The sequence below is a fragment of the Nomia melanderi genome, chromosome 2, assembly GCF_051020985.1.
Source record: "Nomia melanderi isolate GNS246 chromosome 2, iyNomMela1, whole genome shotgun sequence".
NCBI lineage: Eukaryota > Metazoa > Arthropoda > Insecta > Hymenoptera > Halictidae > Nomia > Nomia melanderi.
In genome coordinates this window covers 1,132,206-1,153,759 of record NC_135000.1, presented here as the reverse complement: position 1 = coordinate 1,153,759, position 21,554 = coordinate 1,132,206, and the positions used below count along the sequence as shown (strand labels likewise).

The 21,554-nt window shown below is 35.3% G+C and overlaps 1 protein-coding gene across 8 annotated transcripts in view; it reads right to left on the bottom strand.

Annotated features, from left to right (window-relative positions):
- The window catches only part of LOC116426014 (uncharacterized), a 236,726-nt gene that overhangs the window by 96,768 nt on the left and 118,404 nt on the right, over positions 1 to 21,554 (bottom strand). For all 8 annotated transcript variants that reach the window (XM_076364450.1, XM_031974440.2, XM_076364452.1 and 5 more), the window contains 3 exons: positions 11,101 to 11,378; positions 537 to 720; positions 325 to 460 (listed from right to left, as the gene is read on the bottom strand). In XM_076364450.1, the coding sequence (XP_076220565.1) occupies positions 325 to 460; positions 537 to 720; positions 11,101 to 11,378 (598 nt within the window). The remainder of the gene's footprint in view (positions 1 to 324; positions 461 to 536; positions 721 to 11,100; positions 11,379 to 21,554) is intronic.

Below are 21,554 nucleotides of genomic sequence, written 5' to 3'. Positions count from 1 at the left end.
TGCATATTCTACGTCTATGTTTGCCCTAGAACATAATAATTGATAACAGATTATTAATAAAAAATTAATCAATAAAAAATGTTTATTGAAATACATTGATAGTGAAATTTCATTCTAATATCAATAGTTACTCAAAAACGTATATAATATCTAATTTGAATTCAAAGGAATTGAGTGGTATTTATGTTTGTTAAATTCTATTTGAAATGTTCACCACGAGTCTCTGACGTTGTTGTAAGTGAAGGGGTTAATGGTGGTCCTAATTTGTTGATCAGGGTCCGCGGAACAAACCTAAAGGGCGAACTTATCGCGGCGGATACTTACAAGCGTGGTTTGCGTGGTAACCGCGCTACCGGTCCCCTCTCGTATACTATCTTCCATGGCGATCATCCACTGCTGGCGACCGTTGCGACGATCCGACGAGCGGCCGCTCCTCTTCGAGGAGTTACCCGGCGACACCCTGTCGCAGGAAGATCGCGTATCGTGAGAGTGGAAACGGGGCAGACGGGGATTCTCGATTAGGGGGCGAGACTCACATCGGTAACAAGGTGGAAATGATTCTCTCGGCTTCTTCCGGCGGCGGAGGGAATTCCTGCGCGGGCAACCCGGCCGTGGGGTCCTGCGGCTCTGGACAATCTGGAACCGGACGCAGCGCTACCAGGGCCATTTTCGCTTTCCGTCCATTCATGCTCATGTAACCGTCGTCCTCGGATTGGTGTCCTGTTGACAGAACGCCACTCGTTAGCGTATACCGACATTTCGGAGCACGCGCGAACTGGCTGGAGCACGGGGCCGTGGGTATTTGCAGCGGAAAACTGGATGAAAGGCAATTTTCGCTATTTTAAGGGAGCTGGTGAATTTTTGCTGATTTGCTCATTTTCGGATATTTCATAGGTTTTATATGTTTTATATGCTTTATATGTTTCATATGTATTACAAGTTTTTTTTATGTTTTATATGTTTTATATGTTTTGCATGTTTTTTATGTTTTGCATGTTTTGTATGTTTTGTATGTTTTATATCTTTTATATGCTTTATATGCTTTATATGCTTTATATGTTTCATATGTCTTACATGTTTTACATGTTTCATATGTTGCATATGTATTACGCGTTTCATATGTTTCATATGTTACATATATATTACATGTTTTATATGTTTTACACGTTTTATATGTTTCACATAGGATAATACCGGGTAAGATGATCTAATCTCATTTAGACCGTCAAATGTCTATATCCTTAACTGTTTCTGATAATACACTGATTCTTACACAGAAGGCTGGTTGACATGTTCGTCAACGCGAATGCTGTAGCATTCATTTTCATTGTGATGCAAAATGACATGAATGCTATAATAAGTCACATTATAATACATTTAATTCTATATACCATTAACTTTTTCGAATTATTCTCCTCTTTAGTCCCCGGAGTACTGCATTTGCATTTTCTGTATTTTTGCAGCTCATTAAAATTCTTGCTGTCCGCGAACATGTTAATTGTTTGTCTTATACGTATTTGCTTTTGTAAATGTATTCCTTTTCTTAGTAACTGGTAACAATAAGAATCATTATGTAATGATTCTTTTACAAAAGAATGAGCCATCTCTTCCTGAGTTACCCTATTTCACGTATTTCACGTATTTCAGATATTTCATATACTCGGAGGCGTGCGTGTATGGGGCTGGAGGGCTGCAACCCCTCCAGAATAAAAATGAAAGTTTTTGTTTTATTATAGTCTAGAGCGGGGAAGATAATAATTAACAAATACACCCAACGTTGGTGCTGCATTCATATACTTGTGCCATGTAACACCTGTATATTATGTAGGAAGTATATACTTTAATTTTATTGATGCAGCCCCAGCGCAGCAAGTTCCCACGAGTCACCGCTGCATATATTTCATATATTTTATATGTTTCATATATTAATCGAATTGCCATTTGCCACGATCTCAACCGTTCAAAATTTTAGTTGCGTGAGAATTTAATGATTTGAATGTTTAAACGGCACCTCGAAATATGTGGAATCAATCTTGCTTCGGTTGTACAATTCTCGTTAAATTTATTTTATTATCCATTGACCATTGAAAAAATCGGACATTTCTTATAGTTTCGATAGCAGAGACGTCATGAATCATTTAAATTGTTATTTACTAATTTCTTTACATATTTCTATAAACATATTTATACGGGTTACGTCAGTCTGGTTCTTAACTCTGAAATAATTAACCACGAATGCGAATTATGTATAAATGCGTAAAAAACTGAATGATGTCTAAAACACTGGGTCAAAATAGACCCGGCCATCGCCATTCAAGGGTTATTAGTCTACGACAAAATGAAAGAAAATGTTCTTTTCACAGTAAGTGTACGATTTAATTCGAAAGTTTTTGGCTTTATTTTTAATAGCAAAATAGTTTTTTATTGTAACTTATGTGCAATGAATAATATTGATTGTTATTGATTTAAGCGAGAAATTTTACCATGTTTTCCACTTGTTATTATAGAGTTTTTCGCAATATCATGGAATTAGTTTTAATTAGTTTTAACGAAGTCATAGTTTTTGCGGATATAGTATATTTTAAAGCAGTGGCATATTTTTAACTAGAAAATATTCTCCAAGTAGAAAAGGATATCCCCCTAGCTCTGAACTATGAGTAAAAAATAAATACAAATAAATAGGATTCTAATTTAATTATTTAAGTTAAATTTGATGATGGTCAAATGAAGAATTTTTAAATTTAAATTTGATGTGATAGTTAAATTTAAGAATTTTTAAAATTCAATTTGTTATGATAATTAAGTTTAAGAATTTTTTAAATTAAATACGATATGATTTCTCGTATCACATGAAAATATTCTGGTATATATACGACGGATTGAGAATAATCATTTGTTAGTTATATATAATAACTTTAAGTAAAACATACGTGTATACTTATTTTTATTTTTAAAGTTATATACATGAGTGTTAAATTTATAAACAAGGAAGAAAAAATTAATTTAAAATATATTAAAATAGCGGTTCTCACGATATATCTATCGTCTACGATTTTAGTATTGTGCATATGTTTTTTTAATCAAAAGCGTTCCGTGACTTTGTAAAAATTGAAATCAAAACATATTACTTTAATCCTTTGGTCTATAATGATGTCCGAAAGGCGTCATCTAGTGCCAACTTGATTATGACGTGTCCCGGTGAGGTCATACGATTTTTCAAATTATTCATCGTGTTTTTTCTCTCATGCAAATTGCTTGCCGTTCATAATAGTAGTTTTCTATGTTATTTAAATGCGTCTTTCGATCGACAAATCGAATACAGAATTGTAGATGAAGCGTTCACTTCCAGAGCGTCAAGCGATTGAATTAAATAGTAAGTTTCACTCTGAAATCTTGAAATTAAATTATAAAGTAACGAGATTATTTCTGAGTGGCACTGCGCCTTTAGTTTTTTCTCCCTTCATTTTAATATCTCCTTGTGTATTGAAAACTTGTTTCAAAACTGAATAATATTTTTCTTACTGACCCATTAAGCTATGATTTATTTCATCACTGCACTAGCAAGGATTACTTTGTCATTAATAATTTACCAGAAATAAAGGAGAATTCCATCTTCAATATATCAATGTTTACTTTAAAGCGTAACAGTTGATAATGGAAATATAATATTTAATTTAGACTTAAGAGAATTGAGATTTACTTGTCTTCGTTAATTTCAATTTCAGATATTCCTCACGAATAAATAAACGAACGTTTATAAATATATAAAGAGCAAGAAAATAATTGGGGGAGGTTTTTAAACGAAATAGAAAAATACAAGCCGAAACGACGAATTTCATAAATTGCGTTAGAAGTTTTAATTTTAGTTTCCCCAATATTTCGGTATATTTAATTTGCTAATTACGTGACCCTTAACCCTGCCGCAGTTCTCAGTTTATCTACACATTGGAAGTACTATTGAAAAACTAGACATATGTACACTATACACAAAATGCTTGAAATTTCCTCGAATTAAAGCATTGATTTTTAATCAAAATAAAAGGCGGACAAATAGAAAAGCACGATAAATTTGATGATGTTGCGAGGATAAAAACGCTATTGATTCTAAAAGGCTCCGAAGAATGTTAGAATTTTATTGTATTTTAACCCTTTACACTTCAACTTCATTTTACATTTTCCTTTCGACAATTTTGCATTACTTTATTCGAAAAGCATTTCGAAAGATAGTTAATTGATAGGAAACAGTGTAAACAATTCATTTGACTAATGTCATTGAAAATAGTGTAATAGTACAATACAATTTAAAAATGTCTCGAAAACGAAGCACACTTTTGAATAAATCCGATATCGAGTCACGTTCAACAGAGGAGTGTAAAGGGTTAAAAGAATATTCTTTGGGTCATTTTTTATCTAATCACGATTTCATTTTTTTAACATCAGCTTGCACGTTTAATCATTTTCAATTAAGTCGAGTTCTTATTTTATTAACAATATTTTAAATTTATAAATATAATATACTATAATAATTATATGATAATTATATTGTAATAGTAATAATAATAATAAAATGAAAATTGGTACTACACTATATATTCCTTTTAACCGCTTGAGGATCTTTTGTCGATATATTAATGATATCACACTCTCATATGTAGAGTAGAAAATTGCAAACAAATAATTTGGTTATTTAAACAAATAGGATTAGTACACGGTTTTCTTTTTTTCGGTATTTAAGAGTTTCATTTAGAATTTCACAAAGGGTTAATAATATTTCAGATGCATAGATAAATCGAGGATTTGGGTTAATGGTATTATATCTTTGTGATGATATTTGTAAGACTTTATTCTGTGGTTGCAGTTTTAATATTTATAATATTAAACAATTTTCCAGCTCACCCTTATAGCTCACACAGGGCGAGGATATAGGTAGTTTTTATGTATATTTTTTGAATTATTCAGAATAATTCACCTACTCAAAGACAGCTTACCCGGAAATGTGTTAACTATTTGTGAACCAGAGTCGACATAGTGTCGACATGCGATTTTATTCCAATTGTTAAGTATCTTACCAATTTTCATTATATTCCTCGACAAGTGTTCTTAAATAAGTTTGTATGGTGCTGTATGCAACTATTGAATCAAGAAACAATGATGAAAATTACTTAATCCTTAGGTTAATTTCTAAATTCCCTGCCAAGTAATTTATCATGTTAAAATTGAACAGAACTGTTTTGAATTTCCATTTTCCACTCTTTTATCGATTTACATAAAATATTCACGTAACAATATCGAAGGGTAATATTAAAGTTCAAATAACCACGAACATTTCGGTTGATCAGGTAAGGGTCAAGTGAAAATAAAGTACTTCGGATTATAAAGGGATAAAGTGTTAACCCTTTAACGATCTTGCTCCTAACACATCGCAGGTTTTAAAAAGGATAATATTAAACTTTATCGACCTATTTAAATAAATAATAATAAAAACCCTCTCTTTATTTGCGTAGTAAGTCAGTTTGATTGGAGGAAGAGATTGGTTAGTGTTGATATTTAAGAATTTTTACAAGGACTTTGAACATTGATTAAATAAAACAATGAATTATTTTATTATAAATCCACCATCGACAATTATTAAATGAATTATTTTATTTTAAATCCAGCATCGACAATTATCAAACGAATTATTTTATTATAAAACTAGCATCAACAATTATTAAATGAATTATTTTATTACAAGTTTAACATCGACAATTATTATGAAAACGTAATTAAGTTGTAAACTGCTCTTCTAATCTTTTAATTCTTTTTGAATCAGAGATTCAACAAAATTTGATTTGTTTAATATGTTACATACAAAATTTGGCTTGAAATCTATACAAAAAGCGTCCCGAACATGTGACATGGGGTTCTACGCATAGAAAGAATGTAAATTTTTACAAGTATTAAGTATAAATAAAAACAAATATCAGATTTGTTATTCATAAAAATATTTTTTACAATAAAAAATACAATAAATGCTGGAAAATCTTAATATAAGTGAGTGGCATATTTGAAATTATTTACTTAACGTTTTTAATAAATACTACGTGTGACACCTACGAATTTTCCAGTAAATATTTTCACTCTTTATGTATATCCAAAAGTAACAAAAGCAACAAAAGTATTCGAACGTTATGCATGCTCAGACGCAATAAATGTTGTACAATTTGTTTGCATATTGCTAAGTATTTAAAAATTTGTATTGCATCTATATACCATAAATGCAACTTATTTAATTTCAATGAATAGCAATATACGGTGTACCATTGTTTTAACGGTACTTTATTCCTTACCATCTTGTTTAAACTTTCGTTGCTGAGTGTACAGAGAACCGAGTATTTACTCACAAAGTTCCTAGCAGAAGCTAACACTTCTTTTTATGCATACGGCCCATTGTAGTCAAAGCGTTAACGAAGTATTCTACGCGGAATCGAGTATCCTTCAAGAAAGATTCTCTAAGGACGTCACTCTGATGTCGACTGCAGAACAATGAGGTTACTTTTAAATCGCCGACAATGGGTCGCATGTATAAAAAGAAGTACTAGCTTTTACCAGAGATTTTGTCAATAATATTTTTATCCATATAATTTTATTAATATTAATATATTACTGTATGATAATATGTTATATTAGATTTATATATAATATATTATACTGTATAATATATTTTTTATAATAAATAGTATAATTTTTATTAATATAAATAATATATTTACCAAATTTTCCGATATATAATTAAATTTCGTATGCATAACACTTGGTATTTACTGAAAATATCAAGCAAATATTCTAATTTCTATTCTATTGTATATTCTATACTAATTTTAAGTATGCTAGATTGCAGCAGATGGGTTAACCCTCTGCGGACGGGGATTCTTCGAATTATTAAAGAGCTTCCCCATAAGAAGCTAAATTATATGTCGAACTTCTAAATACTAGAATTGCTATTTATTTGTTTGCTTTAACACTAGAACAACCGCACCTGTCAAAATAACAGGTCTCAGATTTCTTATTTCGCAATGATTGGTATCTTAAAAGCGTTAAATATCTAAACTGATTTGAAAAATAAATAGTTTCACTTCGGTATTACAATTAATATATGAAGAAACTGAAAAACATTTGTTGTTACAATTTGTACAACAACCACGTATTAATTATGTTAAACGCTCGGTTGTTTCAGTGTTAAATAATTATATTCCTTGCTTATAACTTTCGAGTTCAGAGATCAAAATCCGATGTCCCTAAAACTACAATATTCATCATCAAAGGGTTAATCATTTATATCGATATTTCCACGTTTTTTCGAAAACTTTTCAAACATCAATCATAACAAAACAAACGTTAAAATCAGGAAGTAAATACTTATAATATTTATTTAAGATTTTCCAGCATTTACTACCTAGTGTTAATAAAGTTTGCACATAAGAAATCTTGCATTTGTTTTCACTTATCCTTAATAATACTTGTAAGTATTTATGTTTTTAATAATACTTGTGAGTATTTACGTTTTTAATAATACTTGTAATACTTGTAAGTATTTACGTTTTTCCATGCGTATGTCTTATTGTTCTTCTCGGCATTGAGATCACCGGCAATGTTTATATATCAACAATATTTTCACCTCATACCTTTTTTCATCGACAATTATTATACTATTATGATAAATCATCGTTTATTATAGCCTACGTGTCTTTAAATATGCATTAGCCTCTGCGCATAATAAAAACATTTTGACAAATGATCCAAGTTATCGTGACATACTATTATTACCTATGTCGATTAATGTTTGTCGTATATCAATACAAATATTTTTCTACTGTATTCATAGTCGAGTGTATAGGTTTGAATTAAGAGTATGATTTATCATTTCCTCCATTAACCCCTTGTCCTACAACAACGAGTGAGACTCGTGGTGAAAATCTTTAACATGATTCAACAAATATACGGGGTGTCCCGCGACTCATGGTCAATCAATTAGGAGGTCATTCTACATGTAAAAATTAGTTGAAAAAATACAATAAAATTTTTTCCTGCGAGTCTCCGTATTCGGGAAAATCGAGGTCGAAAATTTACTCGGTACATGACGATTTTGTGCATCTCACTATACACTCTTGTTTTGATTCTTATTTGTATGTAAAGATATAGTAATGACCTCCGTTGATAGTTGATCGTTCGTTTTTTATTAGTTATTAAAAGAACGTTATGACCATTGGATAGGTTGTGGCGGGCCAATACTTTAGCCACCGCGATCACTCGATTTGTCACCACTCGATTTTTACCTCAAGAGTCATGTCAAAAATATCGTATACTCTGAAGAAATCAGGAGTAAAGAGCATTTAAAAGATAAAATATTATTCGCATTTGAATCTTTAAAAGCTCAGAATTCTTTACAAAGCGTCCGTAATAATCTGATGCGAAGAACTGAACTATATATGCGATTGCAAGGACAGCATTTTCAATAATTTATGAATTAATAAAATAGAACTATGGCAATAGCAAACGTTTTGTTTTTATACATAATCCACTTCCTCACATTATACTAACAATAAGCCAAACGATAAACTATCAACCGAGGTCATTATTATGTCTCTAAATACAAATAAGAATCAAAACAAGAGTGTATAGTGAGATGCACAAAGTCGACATGTACCGAGGAAATTTTCGACCTCGATTTTCTCGAATACGAAGACTCGCAGGAAAAAATTTTATTCTATTTTTTCGACTAATTTTTACATGTAGAATGACCTCCTAATTGATTGACCATGAGTCACGGGACACCCTGTATATTATTTAGTTCATTCGAATTCAAAGTATTATTCTTCTGTAATCAACTATTATACTTAAAAGGAAATATAGGCATAACGTATGCTTAGAATTTGTCTCCTTTTCCAATAAATTATTAATGACAAAGTAGCCGTACCGATCGGAGTTGAAAAAGAAATCATAGGCCAAGGGGTTAATTTCATTCTGTACCAAAGCCGATGTGTTTATGAGGACACGTCGACCACAGTCAATAGCGATAATCACGGTAATTGTCGATGAAAATCGATGTCGGTGATTTGAATGCGTCGGTAAATAAACATTATCAGCAAACTCGTTATCGATGAAAACACTGTCGGTAAAGTGATTGTCGGTAATTCAATCTCACGGGTACCGAATTAGCATGTACAAATTTTCTTGTGGTTCTAATTTTATTTTTCATTGCATGCTTGACGCGTTGAATGCCAAGAGGATCACCGGTGATCTCCAACCAAATAGAATTACTATAGTTCACTCGGTTAACACTAGAACTACCGGATGTTTTAGAACAAATTTATCTCAGTGCTTTTATACTCAGAATACGCTAATCTATTGAAATATAGCATAAACTTGCAAAAATACCATTTATATTAAAGTACCAAAAATTATCCGGATATCTTATAAGATAACCATGTACATGAGTACCTAAGTATCTCATAAGGTGCTATAAGTAGCTACTGGAGCTTATTACTACTCGACCTGTCGAGTACACGGATACCCGGAAGGGTATTTACCCGATCAATCAAAAAATCTCTAAGTATGTTTCATTCGAGTACTCTACTTAAGCTATCCCAATATTCAGGTAAATCAGATTTTTGTACGAAGTATTAACACGTTGAACGTCGCATAATTTCATAGAGCAAAATACACAAAATGGGAAAAATATAATATCAAATCACTTGATTGAATTGCATTATTATTATTGCATATTGATCTGGCTGAATGTCACCGCATTAGGTAGCGTTATTTATAATATAGTAATGTTTTCAAATAATTTTCGTTTAAATGAGTGAATTGTAATAATTTAATTTGGTTGAGGGTCACTGATGATCCCCATGGCGTTCAACGTGTTAACACATTGCGTACCTGTTAATTCTTAGAAAACTGACCGACTTTTCAATGAGATCAACTTATAAGTTCGCGATATATCACAATATGCAAAATATTCAAATATCTTATTATTATTACATAAGTATTAAACAAGTAATCAGTTCCAATAAAATTTAATATTTTTTAAAATGGTGTGGTAGTTCGAAAAACTGTAAAGGTAGGTTTAAATAAAAACGAGATTTCTCGTTTCCGGTACACAATGCGTTAAGAATAAAACAATTAATCATTTAAAAGTTAAATATTTCTATTTTTGGAGAAGGACCCAGCGGGTCGGGTAGTAATAGGTCTAGTAGCCAGTTATAGAACCTTATGAGACACTCGGGTATTCGGATACTTGGGTACTTGGATATCTCATGAGATGTCTGAGTAATTTGGTCCACAACTCGGATAATTCTACACTGCCAGGGTATTTCACGGGTAACTCGGATAATTTTATAATACCCGAGTATTTCATGGGTAACTCGGGTAATTTTTATTTATTTACGTATATCATGGGTAACTTGGGTAATTTTGCTCTACCCGGGTATGTCACAGGTAACTCGGCTAATTTTATAAGACCTGAGTGTTTCACGGGTAACTCAGGTAATTCATAATACCCGACTGTTTCACGGGTAACGCGGGTAATTTTTATTTATCTACATGTATCATGGATAACTCGGGTAATTTTGCTCTACTGAGTAATTTCGTTCTACCTGAGTATCTCACGGGTAACGCGGGTAATTATTTTCTACTCGAGTATGTCACGGGTAACTCGGGTAATTTTTCATTATCAGCGCATATCACGGGTAAGACGGGTAATTTTGCTCTACTCGGGTATGCCACGGGTAAACCGAGCAATGTTTCTCTACTCTGGTACGTCACGGGTAGACCGGGTACACCACAAGTTGCAGATTCAGTATAAACAGAACTTTCGCCTGAACAGAAACGTGACGCGTCTGAACGGATAGTATAAACGCACCCCTACCCGACGGATTTCGTCGGGATCGGTTGCCAACAGCGAATCTCATCGACCTCGGCCCCGTCTCGTCGCATGAACGGTCGTCTGAACCGTCGACGATCTGAAACCGGGGGAAGGGAAAACGTCTCTGAATCCGTGGAGGGGATAGGAGGCAGGGGTATCGCGGTAGGGGAGCAGGAAACAGGACCAAAAAATACCTAAGGACGGACTCTCGTCGTCGGGTGTGAGACCGATACTCGGTTCGGTGCTGCTTCCACAATCCCCAACGTCTCCGGCGCCCCTTCGTCCTCCGCCGTCCCCGTCCCTGTCTCCGTCTTCAGCTCTGTCGACTCCTCCGCCACCGCCACCTCCACCTCCACCTCCTCCTCCGACTTGGTCGACGCCGTCTCCTCCGCCTTCACCCTCTGGCTCGTGCTCGTCGTACTCGGAGAGCACTTTGTCCAGCAACTCGATCGATCGTTGTACATCGTCACCTCTGGAACAAACGTATCGGTCGATTTCTATAGAGACATTACACCCGATGAATTTCGATCTAGCGCTGTAAACAGCTCGAGTCTTTGGAGCTTCAAAGGTTAATGGTTAAGTCTTGGAAAGCTGGAATTCTGCGAAGCTTGATTCGAAGGAAGCTCTTGGAAGCTAGAATTCTATAAAGGTCGAGTCTTCGAAGTTCAACTTTAAAGGGTATCTCTTGGAAGACTGGAATTCTGTGAAGCTTGAGTCTTCGAAGCCTCAAGGTTCAATCTTAAAGCTTCAAGGTAGTCTTAAAGGCTTCGAAGCTTCAAGGCTGTCTTAAAGGCTGAGTCTTCGAAGACTGGAATTCTATGAAGCTTGAGTCTTCGAAGCTTCAAGGCTCAACTTCAAAGGCTGAGTTTTGGAAAGCTTGAATTCAATCAAAGATTGAATCTTGGAAGTTCAGAGTTCTATAAAGCTCGAGTCTTCGAAGCTTCATGACTTAGTCATGAAGGTTCAAAGCCTCGATCTGAGCTATCGAGAAAACAGTGAACTACAAGATTCTATAAACAATTAACACTTTTGACGAAAACCGCCTTGAAGACTGAACTCTAAACCTTAAATTTTGAAACTCCGAAGGCTCAAGCTTTACGATGTTAACATAGCAACAGACAGTTCAAGTCTTTGAACACAAAGACGCAAGCGTTAAAGGCTTCAGCTTTCAGAGCTCAAGATTCGAGTCCTGAGAACTCATGTTAAGGGTTGAGCCGCGGCTACAGCTTAGGATTAATTATTAAAACACTGTACAGTAGGACCCCTTACAAAGCAAAACGTTTACAAGGAGAATTTCAAGGATTTCACTTTCTCGGATTTCGCGTCAAATTCCACGGACATCTTTTGTACATTAGTCCAACTTCTTCCTCTAGTTATATCATTTACGAAGAATACACGAATATACGAATATATCCGAGGAATCTTACTTCTACAGTTATTCCTCAGCAACTTTTTAATCGCGCTTTACGGGGCTCCACTGTATTCGATCGGCTCTCCTAGCTACGACTACTCTTTCTCCTCGGTGAAGCGACGATCACGCGAGAGGGAGTTCCTCCAGCAACGAAGGGGTTTAATTAGGCACGCCGGTTGATCGCGTAAGGGATACAACGACTCGGGTGGTGGTAGCAGACAACGTATTCTCGAGAAACGAAGAAAGGATTCCAGAAAACAAGGAGGTGGAACGGCGGTGGCGGGGGGCGGAGGGCAAAGGGTGGGAGATGAAAGGGGCAAAGAACCGAGAACGTGCAAAGGTCAGGGGAAACGAGGAGGGGCGGGAGGGGGGAGACAGACGAAGATGGAGGCGGTGGCAATGGCGGCGGCGGAAGCGGGGGTGCGTCGGCGAGCGACGCTGCGAGCCGGCACCGACAAACCACCCCGCGCGTGCTGGCGCAATGCGGTCTTTGCCAGAGCGAGCCGCAATCGGGCACGATAGAGCCTCGCTTATCCGAACCAGCAATTGCTGGACTTCCGGTGTACGAACTCATAAGCGAACCTCTATTATCCGAACTACGGTAGAATCTCGTTTCTCCGAAGTAGTAAATGCTGAACTTTTCATATACGAATTCTTATAAATAAGTTTCCAATGTACGAAAACGTAATTGAACTTCTAATATGCGCAGTGACAACTGAACCTTTACTATTCGAACTGAGGTTCAGCGTACTCTTAATTATACGAACGTGTGTACGTTCTAAATGCAGTGGAACCTCGCTTATTCGAACTGGTGAATGCTGAAACTCTAATATATGGATACAGAAATGAATTTTTCATATGCGGAAACGTAATTGAACCTTTAATACGCGCAATAATAACTGAACATTTACTATTCGAACTGATGTTCAGCGTACTCTTAATTGTACGAACGTGTGTACGTTCTATATAGAGTAGAACCTCGCTTATTCGAACTGGCGAATGCTGAAACTCTGGGTTGGCAAGAAAGTAATTTCGGTTTTTCAGTGTGAAATAAAACTCAATTCGAGCTTCTTAACGAGTCCAAGACATCCTATGTGATTTTCAATTGTTGTGTGTGATATATTCAACCTTTTTGCAATCTCTCGTACAGTTATATGACGATTTAATTCAATTGTGCCTTTCATTTTGTCATTACCAACTTCAGAAAACTCTGTATGTACTAAAAATGCGGAAGTGTTTGAGTATGTATGAAAATAAATTAATAAGAGTAGTTATCTAATTAGATCACAAATACTGTGTTGTTACAAAAAGAATATCAAAAAATAAGATTTGTTCAAATAAATTTACTTTGATTTATTTCTTGAAAAACAGTAAGAAAATTATAATTGATACTGATAAACAGAAGCGCTATCACGCTCCTCAGAATTTTGGCACAACACAAGAGCGCTGTAGTACTCCTCAACACTCAAAGGGTTAACAACAAAGAAAAACAAGCTTTATCTGTTTTTTAACATGATTGATGTATTTTCTATCTATATAATTTTCTATTGATAGATTATCAGTAGAAGGAACTGTATTCATATTTCATGTAAATATTTTTTATTTACATGTTTAATATTGAATATATTTCATGTAAATATTTTTTATTTGTTTAACATTCAATTTTATTGATTGATTGTATCGTTATTGCATGTATCGTTATTTATTTGCGCGTTATAAAGTTCTTCTTTATTACAACGACTTTACTTGGTGGATAATAAGAGCACGGTCTAGAAAAATTGAGAAAGCTCAATGAACTGCCAATAAATCATTAAATATTCCTTTTTTAGCTTCATAGTTAACGACAAAAAGACAAGATAACTCGAGGTCGATAAAGGAAGAATGTTACAATTTTTTCAATAAACAACAAATATTTGATAGGAAGAAGATAAAATCAAAGAAAAATGAAAGAAAATCTTGTAAAGGAAGAAGGGAGAAAAATAAGAAAAATTAATTTCACAAATTAATCAATATTAAATTAACTTGTTATCGAAAGCTATGATGAATTTGATATAAACAATGCCATATTTGCTTCCGAGTTGATAATATTTTGATGATAAAATATGGTCTTGGTGGACCTTTTTTATTTTTACAAATTGTTATTTAAATGAACCTAAAATTATAATTTATATTGTACTAATAAATAATTAATTTAAGTTTAAATACTCATTTAAATAAACATTTTACCTAATACTTTCATTTTATTACAGTTGCTGCTTAAGTCACCGCCACTACCTCATTCTCCCCTAGCTTGATTTCTGTACGATAAAATTTCATATATACATTTCGAAAATTTTCTTCCTAAATCGCCATTTATCCTGCCCGTTAATTGCCAAATTAAATCAGATAATCAAGGTTCTACTATACAGGGTAATAATTTACAGCTTAGATTACTCGACTGCCAGTAGTTCGATCGAAAATGTTATTAGCTAAAACAACATGGTTCAAAGTCAACCCTTTTTCTCAAAGTTATCAAGGTCACCTTCAGCTTTTAAACAGGTAAATCTACATATTTTTTTACATCCGCCTTCGGGGAACACTGAGTCGAATTCGACAAGCATCACGGCAAATATTCTTTTCTGAATCTAAAAAGACTAAAGAAAACTCTTAGCTGGAAGAGTTTTGCAAGATTCATAAAAATTATTAAAGAGAAATAGCAAGCTACACTGTTGTACACTTTCCAGAGGTGTTGATAGATTAGTCATTACTGTAGTATCTAGAATTCTAGCGTAGGTTAAGGTATTTTTAAGAAGAGTGAATGTAAGAATGAGTGTGAGTGAAGGACAGGTTGTAAAACGGTCGAGGGAAAATGGCCTGCACAACGTCGCGGACCCAAGATTGCAGGGCCAGCCTTTCAGGGGTGCATCCGAGTGTTTCTGATGAGTGCGAGCGAGAAGAATGCTTGTGGGGGAGAGAATGATTTTTGGGAGAGCCTGTAAGAGAGTTGCGGGAGCAGAGTCGTGTGTTGGCCTCCGTGGCATTGAGTTGTACTTCTTACGTGTTGTCCGTGTTGTTCCCATATTTTATATTTTGACCATAGTTTTAGCTTTATTTTATTAAATACATGATATTTATTCCTAGCTCTCGATTACTCAAGATCCATCCTTCCATTATTTACACTATAGTAACACTATATTATTGACTTGATTAACACTTTCACGTCCGGTGACACCAACGTGGTGCCATTTGCATCCCGTTTATTATTTGCGGTGACCTCAACGTGGTGCTATTGGAAATTACATGTATTATTTTAAATACACGTATTACACGTATTACACGTATTTACACTATCATTTAATAAAAAGCAGCTAAGTTTATTATGTTGTAATGAATTTTATATTTTATATTTGTACATTTTAATGAACAACTTTGCAAAAAATTCCGGCGGTAGAAAAGAAAATTTTTGTGCATCGTGCGGACGTGAAAGTGTTAACGGCCGAGAGCTTTTTTCGTAATACTCGCCCATAAGACGTTATATAACGGTAAATATTTTTTGCCAGTGCACGATCAACGAACCAATGATGTAATAAGTTGCGATATTTGATAAAGAAAATTACAGCTATGATAAATAAATAAAATGAAAAGGAAATTCTTTTTATGTCCCCGTAGCGGGGCCTTTCGGTCGTTAAGTGGTATCGAACGTGAAGTGTTAGTAGTGTTTCGTGATGTTCGAACTGAAGGTGACCTTGACGACTCTGGAATTTGGTATAATCATCATAAAGTTCCCCTTAACTATGTCATTTTGGCTAACAAAGTGTTTGATCGAACCGCTGGCAGCAGAATAATCTAAGTTGATCACGCTTCGTGATCCACCCTGTATACAAATAGGTAAAGGACTGATAAATAGGAAAGGCATTAGATGACGTTCCATTGTGAATGATGATTCTGTTTGATTCTAGTATTCTATGGTTTGATGTAAAGAAAGAAGAGCGATACGCAATTTTAAGTATTTCATTCTGTTTAAGTATCTTGTTTGTGTAATTTACTAAAATAGTGGCGTGTAATTTAATGATTTCCTGTTATTTGGAATAATAAAAACTGTCTCACATGATAAGTAAACTTCTATTATCTGACACCGCCAATAAGCTGCATTAAAAACTCACGACAAAAGCATGAATTATTCCTCAATTATTTTGTACATTGAAATAAAGGAAAGAGAAAAATGGTGAATATTAATTAAATTTTATTAATCGATCGATTAAAATTTTATTCTATTTCATTAGAAATTAATCATTTAATTTTATATGGTTTATTTTGACGATTTGTGCAGTAACGCGACTTGGCTTCCAACGGTTTAGGGTGAACGAGGTTCTACCATATGTTCGAGCCCTAAGAAAACGGCGCATTCGAGCAGTGCCATTTCCAAATTCGATTCGTTTCGCGATCATGAAAACTCCCCTTCGTTACGCGTCCAGCTGGCACTTCCGCTTCCGACGGATACCGTGATCGCTCGCGCGGAAACGCGCCGTGCGTTCGTCCGATTCGAAAGCAAACGAGATCGCTTTAACGAGAACCGTGGCCTAACGACCGGCGCGCTTGCCAATCAGGGGGTAGAAAAGAAAGGAGTGCCGTAGAAAAAATGTTTTCCCTGGAATCGCTCGACGGGTCGATTGCTGTCTTTGAAAATTATTCCACGGTGAATTGGGTGCGTTTTCGATTCGACTCCTTTGACATTCGAAAAAGCAATATCAGGGGTTGCGGGGGCAGGGGGATGAATATTGCGGAGAACGGTGAAGAGCAGATTGCTGGATAATCAGTCGCTATTAGGTTGATTCACTGGAGATAAGGATTACGAAAAAACCTGGCTTTTGGTCGTTTGAAGCTTACCCATTGAATCGTTTCACATTTCAACCTGCATTTAATCCTTTGCACTGGAGAGCTTGTTATTAAAAGCAGTGAAAACTTTCTGATGATTGACGATATTTTCCAAAGGTGCTCTTAAGGGTACATGGATAAATTAACGAACAAAGATAGATTAGTTGAATATTTCGTGCGTTGATGAATTTATAACCTAAAAAAGGTGTATATTATAAATATAGTGAAACTATTTATTTTCAACTATTTATTCCGAATACTCAATGCTTTCAAGATACCAATAATTGCGAAACAAAAAGATCCACTCATTTTAACTAGCACGGCAGTTCTGGTGTTAAAGAAACCAGATGGGGTGGTAACGACGATGTCGCGATTACGAAGAAGTCTATATTACAATCATTCGACGTCCACTGTACTCTAAATTTCCTCGCTGCAGCCTCACCACGAATCGCCACTGGAACCACTTGATACCGCGTAATCGCCTATACACGTTCGAATAAATTCCCATCGAACCGGTTCGACGTCGTTATTCGGGCATCCGACAAGACCTTGAGCTTCCAAGACGAGAATCGATCGTCGCGGGGGTAGCGGCGATTACCTTCGAGGAGCAATCCGCGCGCGTCTCGTTGTTCGCGTGAGAGGCTGAAGAGAGGAAGGCGCGAACGCGCGTACCGCGGCCGGAGTAACGAGACTCGCCGCGTGGAACGTGGGTAAAAAGAGAGAGAGTGGTGCACAGTGGTCGATTGATCTATTGATCTACAAAGTGGGACGAAAATCAGTATTATTGTGGGTATTGAAGGGGACACTTGAACACGTTGAATGCCGCGTTGAACAACCAAATTGAATTACTATAGTTCACTCAATGAATTGACGAATACTTGGAAACATTTCTATATTATAAATAATGTTATCTACTTTCGTGATATTCAGCTAGAAGAATGTGCAATAATAATAATGCAATTCATCAATAAAACGACGATTGTTTTGTAACATTTCTATATTATAAACAATGTTATCTAATTTCGTGACATTCAGCTAGAAGAATGTGCAATAATAATAATGGAATTAATCAATAAAACGACGATTGTTTTGAAACATTTCTATATTATAAACAATGTTATCTAATTTCGTGATATTCAGCTAGAAGAATGTGCAATAATAATAATGCAATTCAATTAAATGATTTAATATCTTTTTTTTCCATTGTGTGTATTTTGCTTGATAAAACTGTGCGGTATTCGACGCGTTAAAAATGCTACGCCCCTGTACTACTCCCCTTGAAGGACGCTCGGAACCCGCTGTCCGCATTCCCGAAAAGGGTGCTAATTAACCCTTTGAACTCGAGGGGTGACTACCAGTCGCCAGATGATTTGATACAGTAAAATTAGAAACTTTTGTATTCACCATTTAACTTTGTACACTGCATCAATACGTGAAATATTGAAAGAAAATAGCATTGTTCCCTAATTATACATGATTTTTTGATAAATTAATTTTAAAGAATCTCGTCTACATCTAACTGGAAAGTATTGAATATTTCAAGTGAAAATGGTTAACCCTTTGCACTCGACTCTCATTCGCCATTTGATTCGATACACCGAAATTATGAACAATGATACACAATATTCAATTTTGTATTAGGCATCAACAAATGAACCTTAGAGATAAATTAGTTCCAAACCTTAATTTATATAAGAATTTCCTTTACGTTTCTTGCGAACAGTATTACCAATATTTCAACAGAAAATAATAAATATTTATAACAAAAAATATTATCGAGTGCAAACGGTTGATAGTAACGCTACAGTATGGATAGTCGAGCGTGCCTCGGGTGATCGCGTTGCCTGATCGGTTTGTTTAGACAAAAGTGCAATGACTGCGGTTTGGAAAATCTGCGAAGTTCGACCGGGTGATTGTGTCGTGCTAGGAGGCGGTCTCTCTGCTTTGTAATAGGAGATTCGGTTCGAGCGCCTGGCGCGACACGGGACTGTTTTCTTCGAGAAGTGCTTAAAGCACGTGGCCCGATGGTGGACCATAAATTAAGTGTCTCATCGTTGGCGAAAGCGGCGCTGCAGTCAGTCTCAGCCGAACCATCGCGTAGAATAGATCTTGTATTTTAACCCTTTCGCGACGGATGCCGTGTATATACGGCAGTCACTTGGTGCATCACAGCGGTTGACGCCGTGTATATACGGCAGTCATTTATTACTTTACAGCGGCTGACGCCGGCTAGATACGGCAGTCACTTACTGGTTCTTTTATATTATTATTTTATTTTAATATCGAACTCAAAATAAAGCTATAAATACATTGGTGGCGAAGTATGGTTCACTTGCGCTTTCGCGAACGACGACAAAGTATGGTCAGTCGCGCCGTCGCGAAAAGTGGCAAAGTATGGTCAGTCGCACTGTTGCGAAAAGTAGCGAAGAATGGTACAGGTGCGCCGTCGCGAAGGGGTTAAACCATGTCTCAATAAACGTATTCTTTATTTTCCATAGCAATTTTACTGTTTCTGTCCACTGCACCTCCTATACAAACCTCAAAATTATTACACATTGTTCGAGCATGTCGGTGTCGTGTTGCTACTGGCCGATGTCAGTTTGTTTGGAAATAAACGTGAAAGCATGTGAAAAATTCGAGTGCTTGGAGAAGTGCGAAAGAAGGGTGAGTAATTTATAGTTTCTGGTGTTTCCTACCGATTTCGATAATTTTTCGATATGTCATTTTGGTATTACTACATTGAACTGTGCTTATACGTGCACGTTCGACTAGCATATGCGTCGGCTGAGGCAACAGCTTATCTGCCGCTACTACAAACACATCGTAGTGAACGAGAGTACGTAGATATAACGGGTGAACTGACTGAAACAGAAACCATGACGGTAAGGCCAATTTTCACGAAATCGATGTATATTGTAAAAATCGATGTTCTCATCAAATTTTTCCCTTGAGAAGAATAACAGCAATTGGTATTGGTATTGGTCGGAGTAGTTTTTTGGGGAGGAGGGGTATTCTTTTCGTTTATAATTGTTAACAATTAGTTTGAATGCGTTTTTTGGGCAATTATGAAATAAAAGATCCTCCCAGCCCTTAAAAAACTACCCCAAACAATATCAATGCGAAAATTTCCTTAATATAGGAATAAATTTATATACGTTTTTGAATAACTACTAATATTAAAATGAAATCTTACTATATATATATTAATAAAAATTTGTTATTGATTAATTTTTCATTAATAAAATAAATCCCCCTTAAATTTTATTTAAGCTTTAGTAATCCTCTTGTCACAGAAAAAAGTTGATGTAAACATCGATTTTTATAATATACGCTGATTTTGTGAAGATCTGTTGCCATTCTACTACTGTTGCGGTACTTCTTCTTAACGTACACCCTATGCATAATACGGTCTGTTCCGTTACTACGTCATCGGGCAATTGACGGTCGCCAGTACACTACATAACAGAGAGAATTGTGTGATAGTTGCGTATGTATAGGTAAAAACGTAAAAACTTTTTGCGATTACCTTGAAACTTAAGAAATAGCGACACTTATGTACATAGGAGAAAGTTACTTAAAATTACGTTCCCGACAACATATCTAAAAATCATCGAAATCGGTGGGTAACACCTTGAACTGAATAATTACCGAGGAGTGTTTGGGACCGTGAGAATGAAGCGTGTACAGGACGGTGAGCGACGCTGAAAATTTGTCCGAAAAGTGCCAGCGTCGCTCACAGCGACTCTATTTTAACCCTTTGCACTCGAAAGTATTTCGTTAGAAATACTTAACATTTTCTAACTAGACAAAGATGATATTTTTGGAAATTAACTCAAAGAGAAATCATAAATAAATTGAGAAACAAAGCTTCCTCATCTCAATATTTCACGCACTGATGCATTATACACGGTTCAATGTTAAATATCAAATTTTATAGTTTTACTGTATGAAATCAAGTGGTGAGTGACCTCTCACCTCTCGAGAGCAAAGGGTTAACGTGTCTTCAAAATCGGTGTCGACAATATGGCGGAATTATCTTTTTTTCTGGGTACAGTGTTATTTTACGATCGAGAGCTGTTATACGTACTTATTATTCTCTACTATAATATATATTCGACAAAATACATTAGCTTAAAAACATAATCCATATATTTATTATAAATCACCTATAGAAGAATAACTTTAAAAATATATATTTGCTTCGACTAGTTGGTACTGCCGCCAGAAAAATGTGCCAATCGTAAAGGGTCAAACCTTGTGTAATGTATCAACATATGGACCGTTTATTTTGAAAGTGGTGTAAGTCCATTTTCTCTTGTTTCGAGGAAATTAGAGGTTAACATATCTGTTAATTAAAAAATTTAGGCAAATTATATGAAGTCT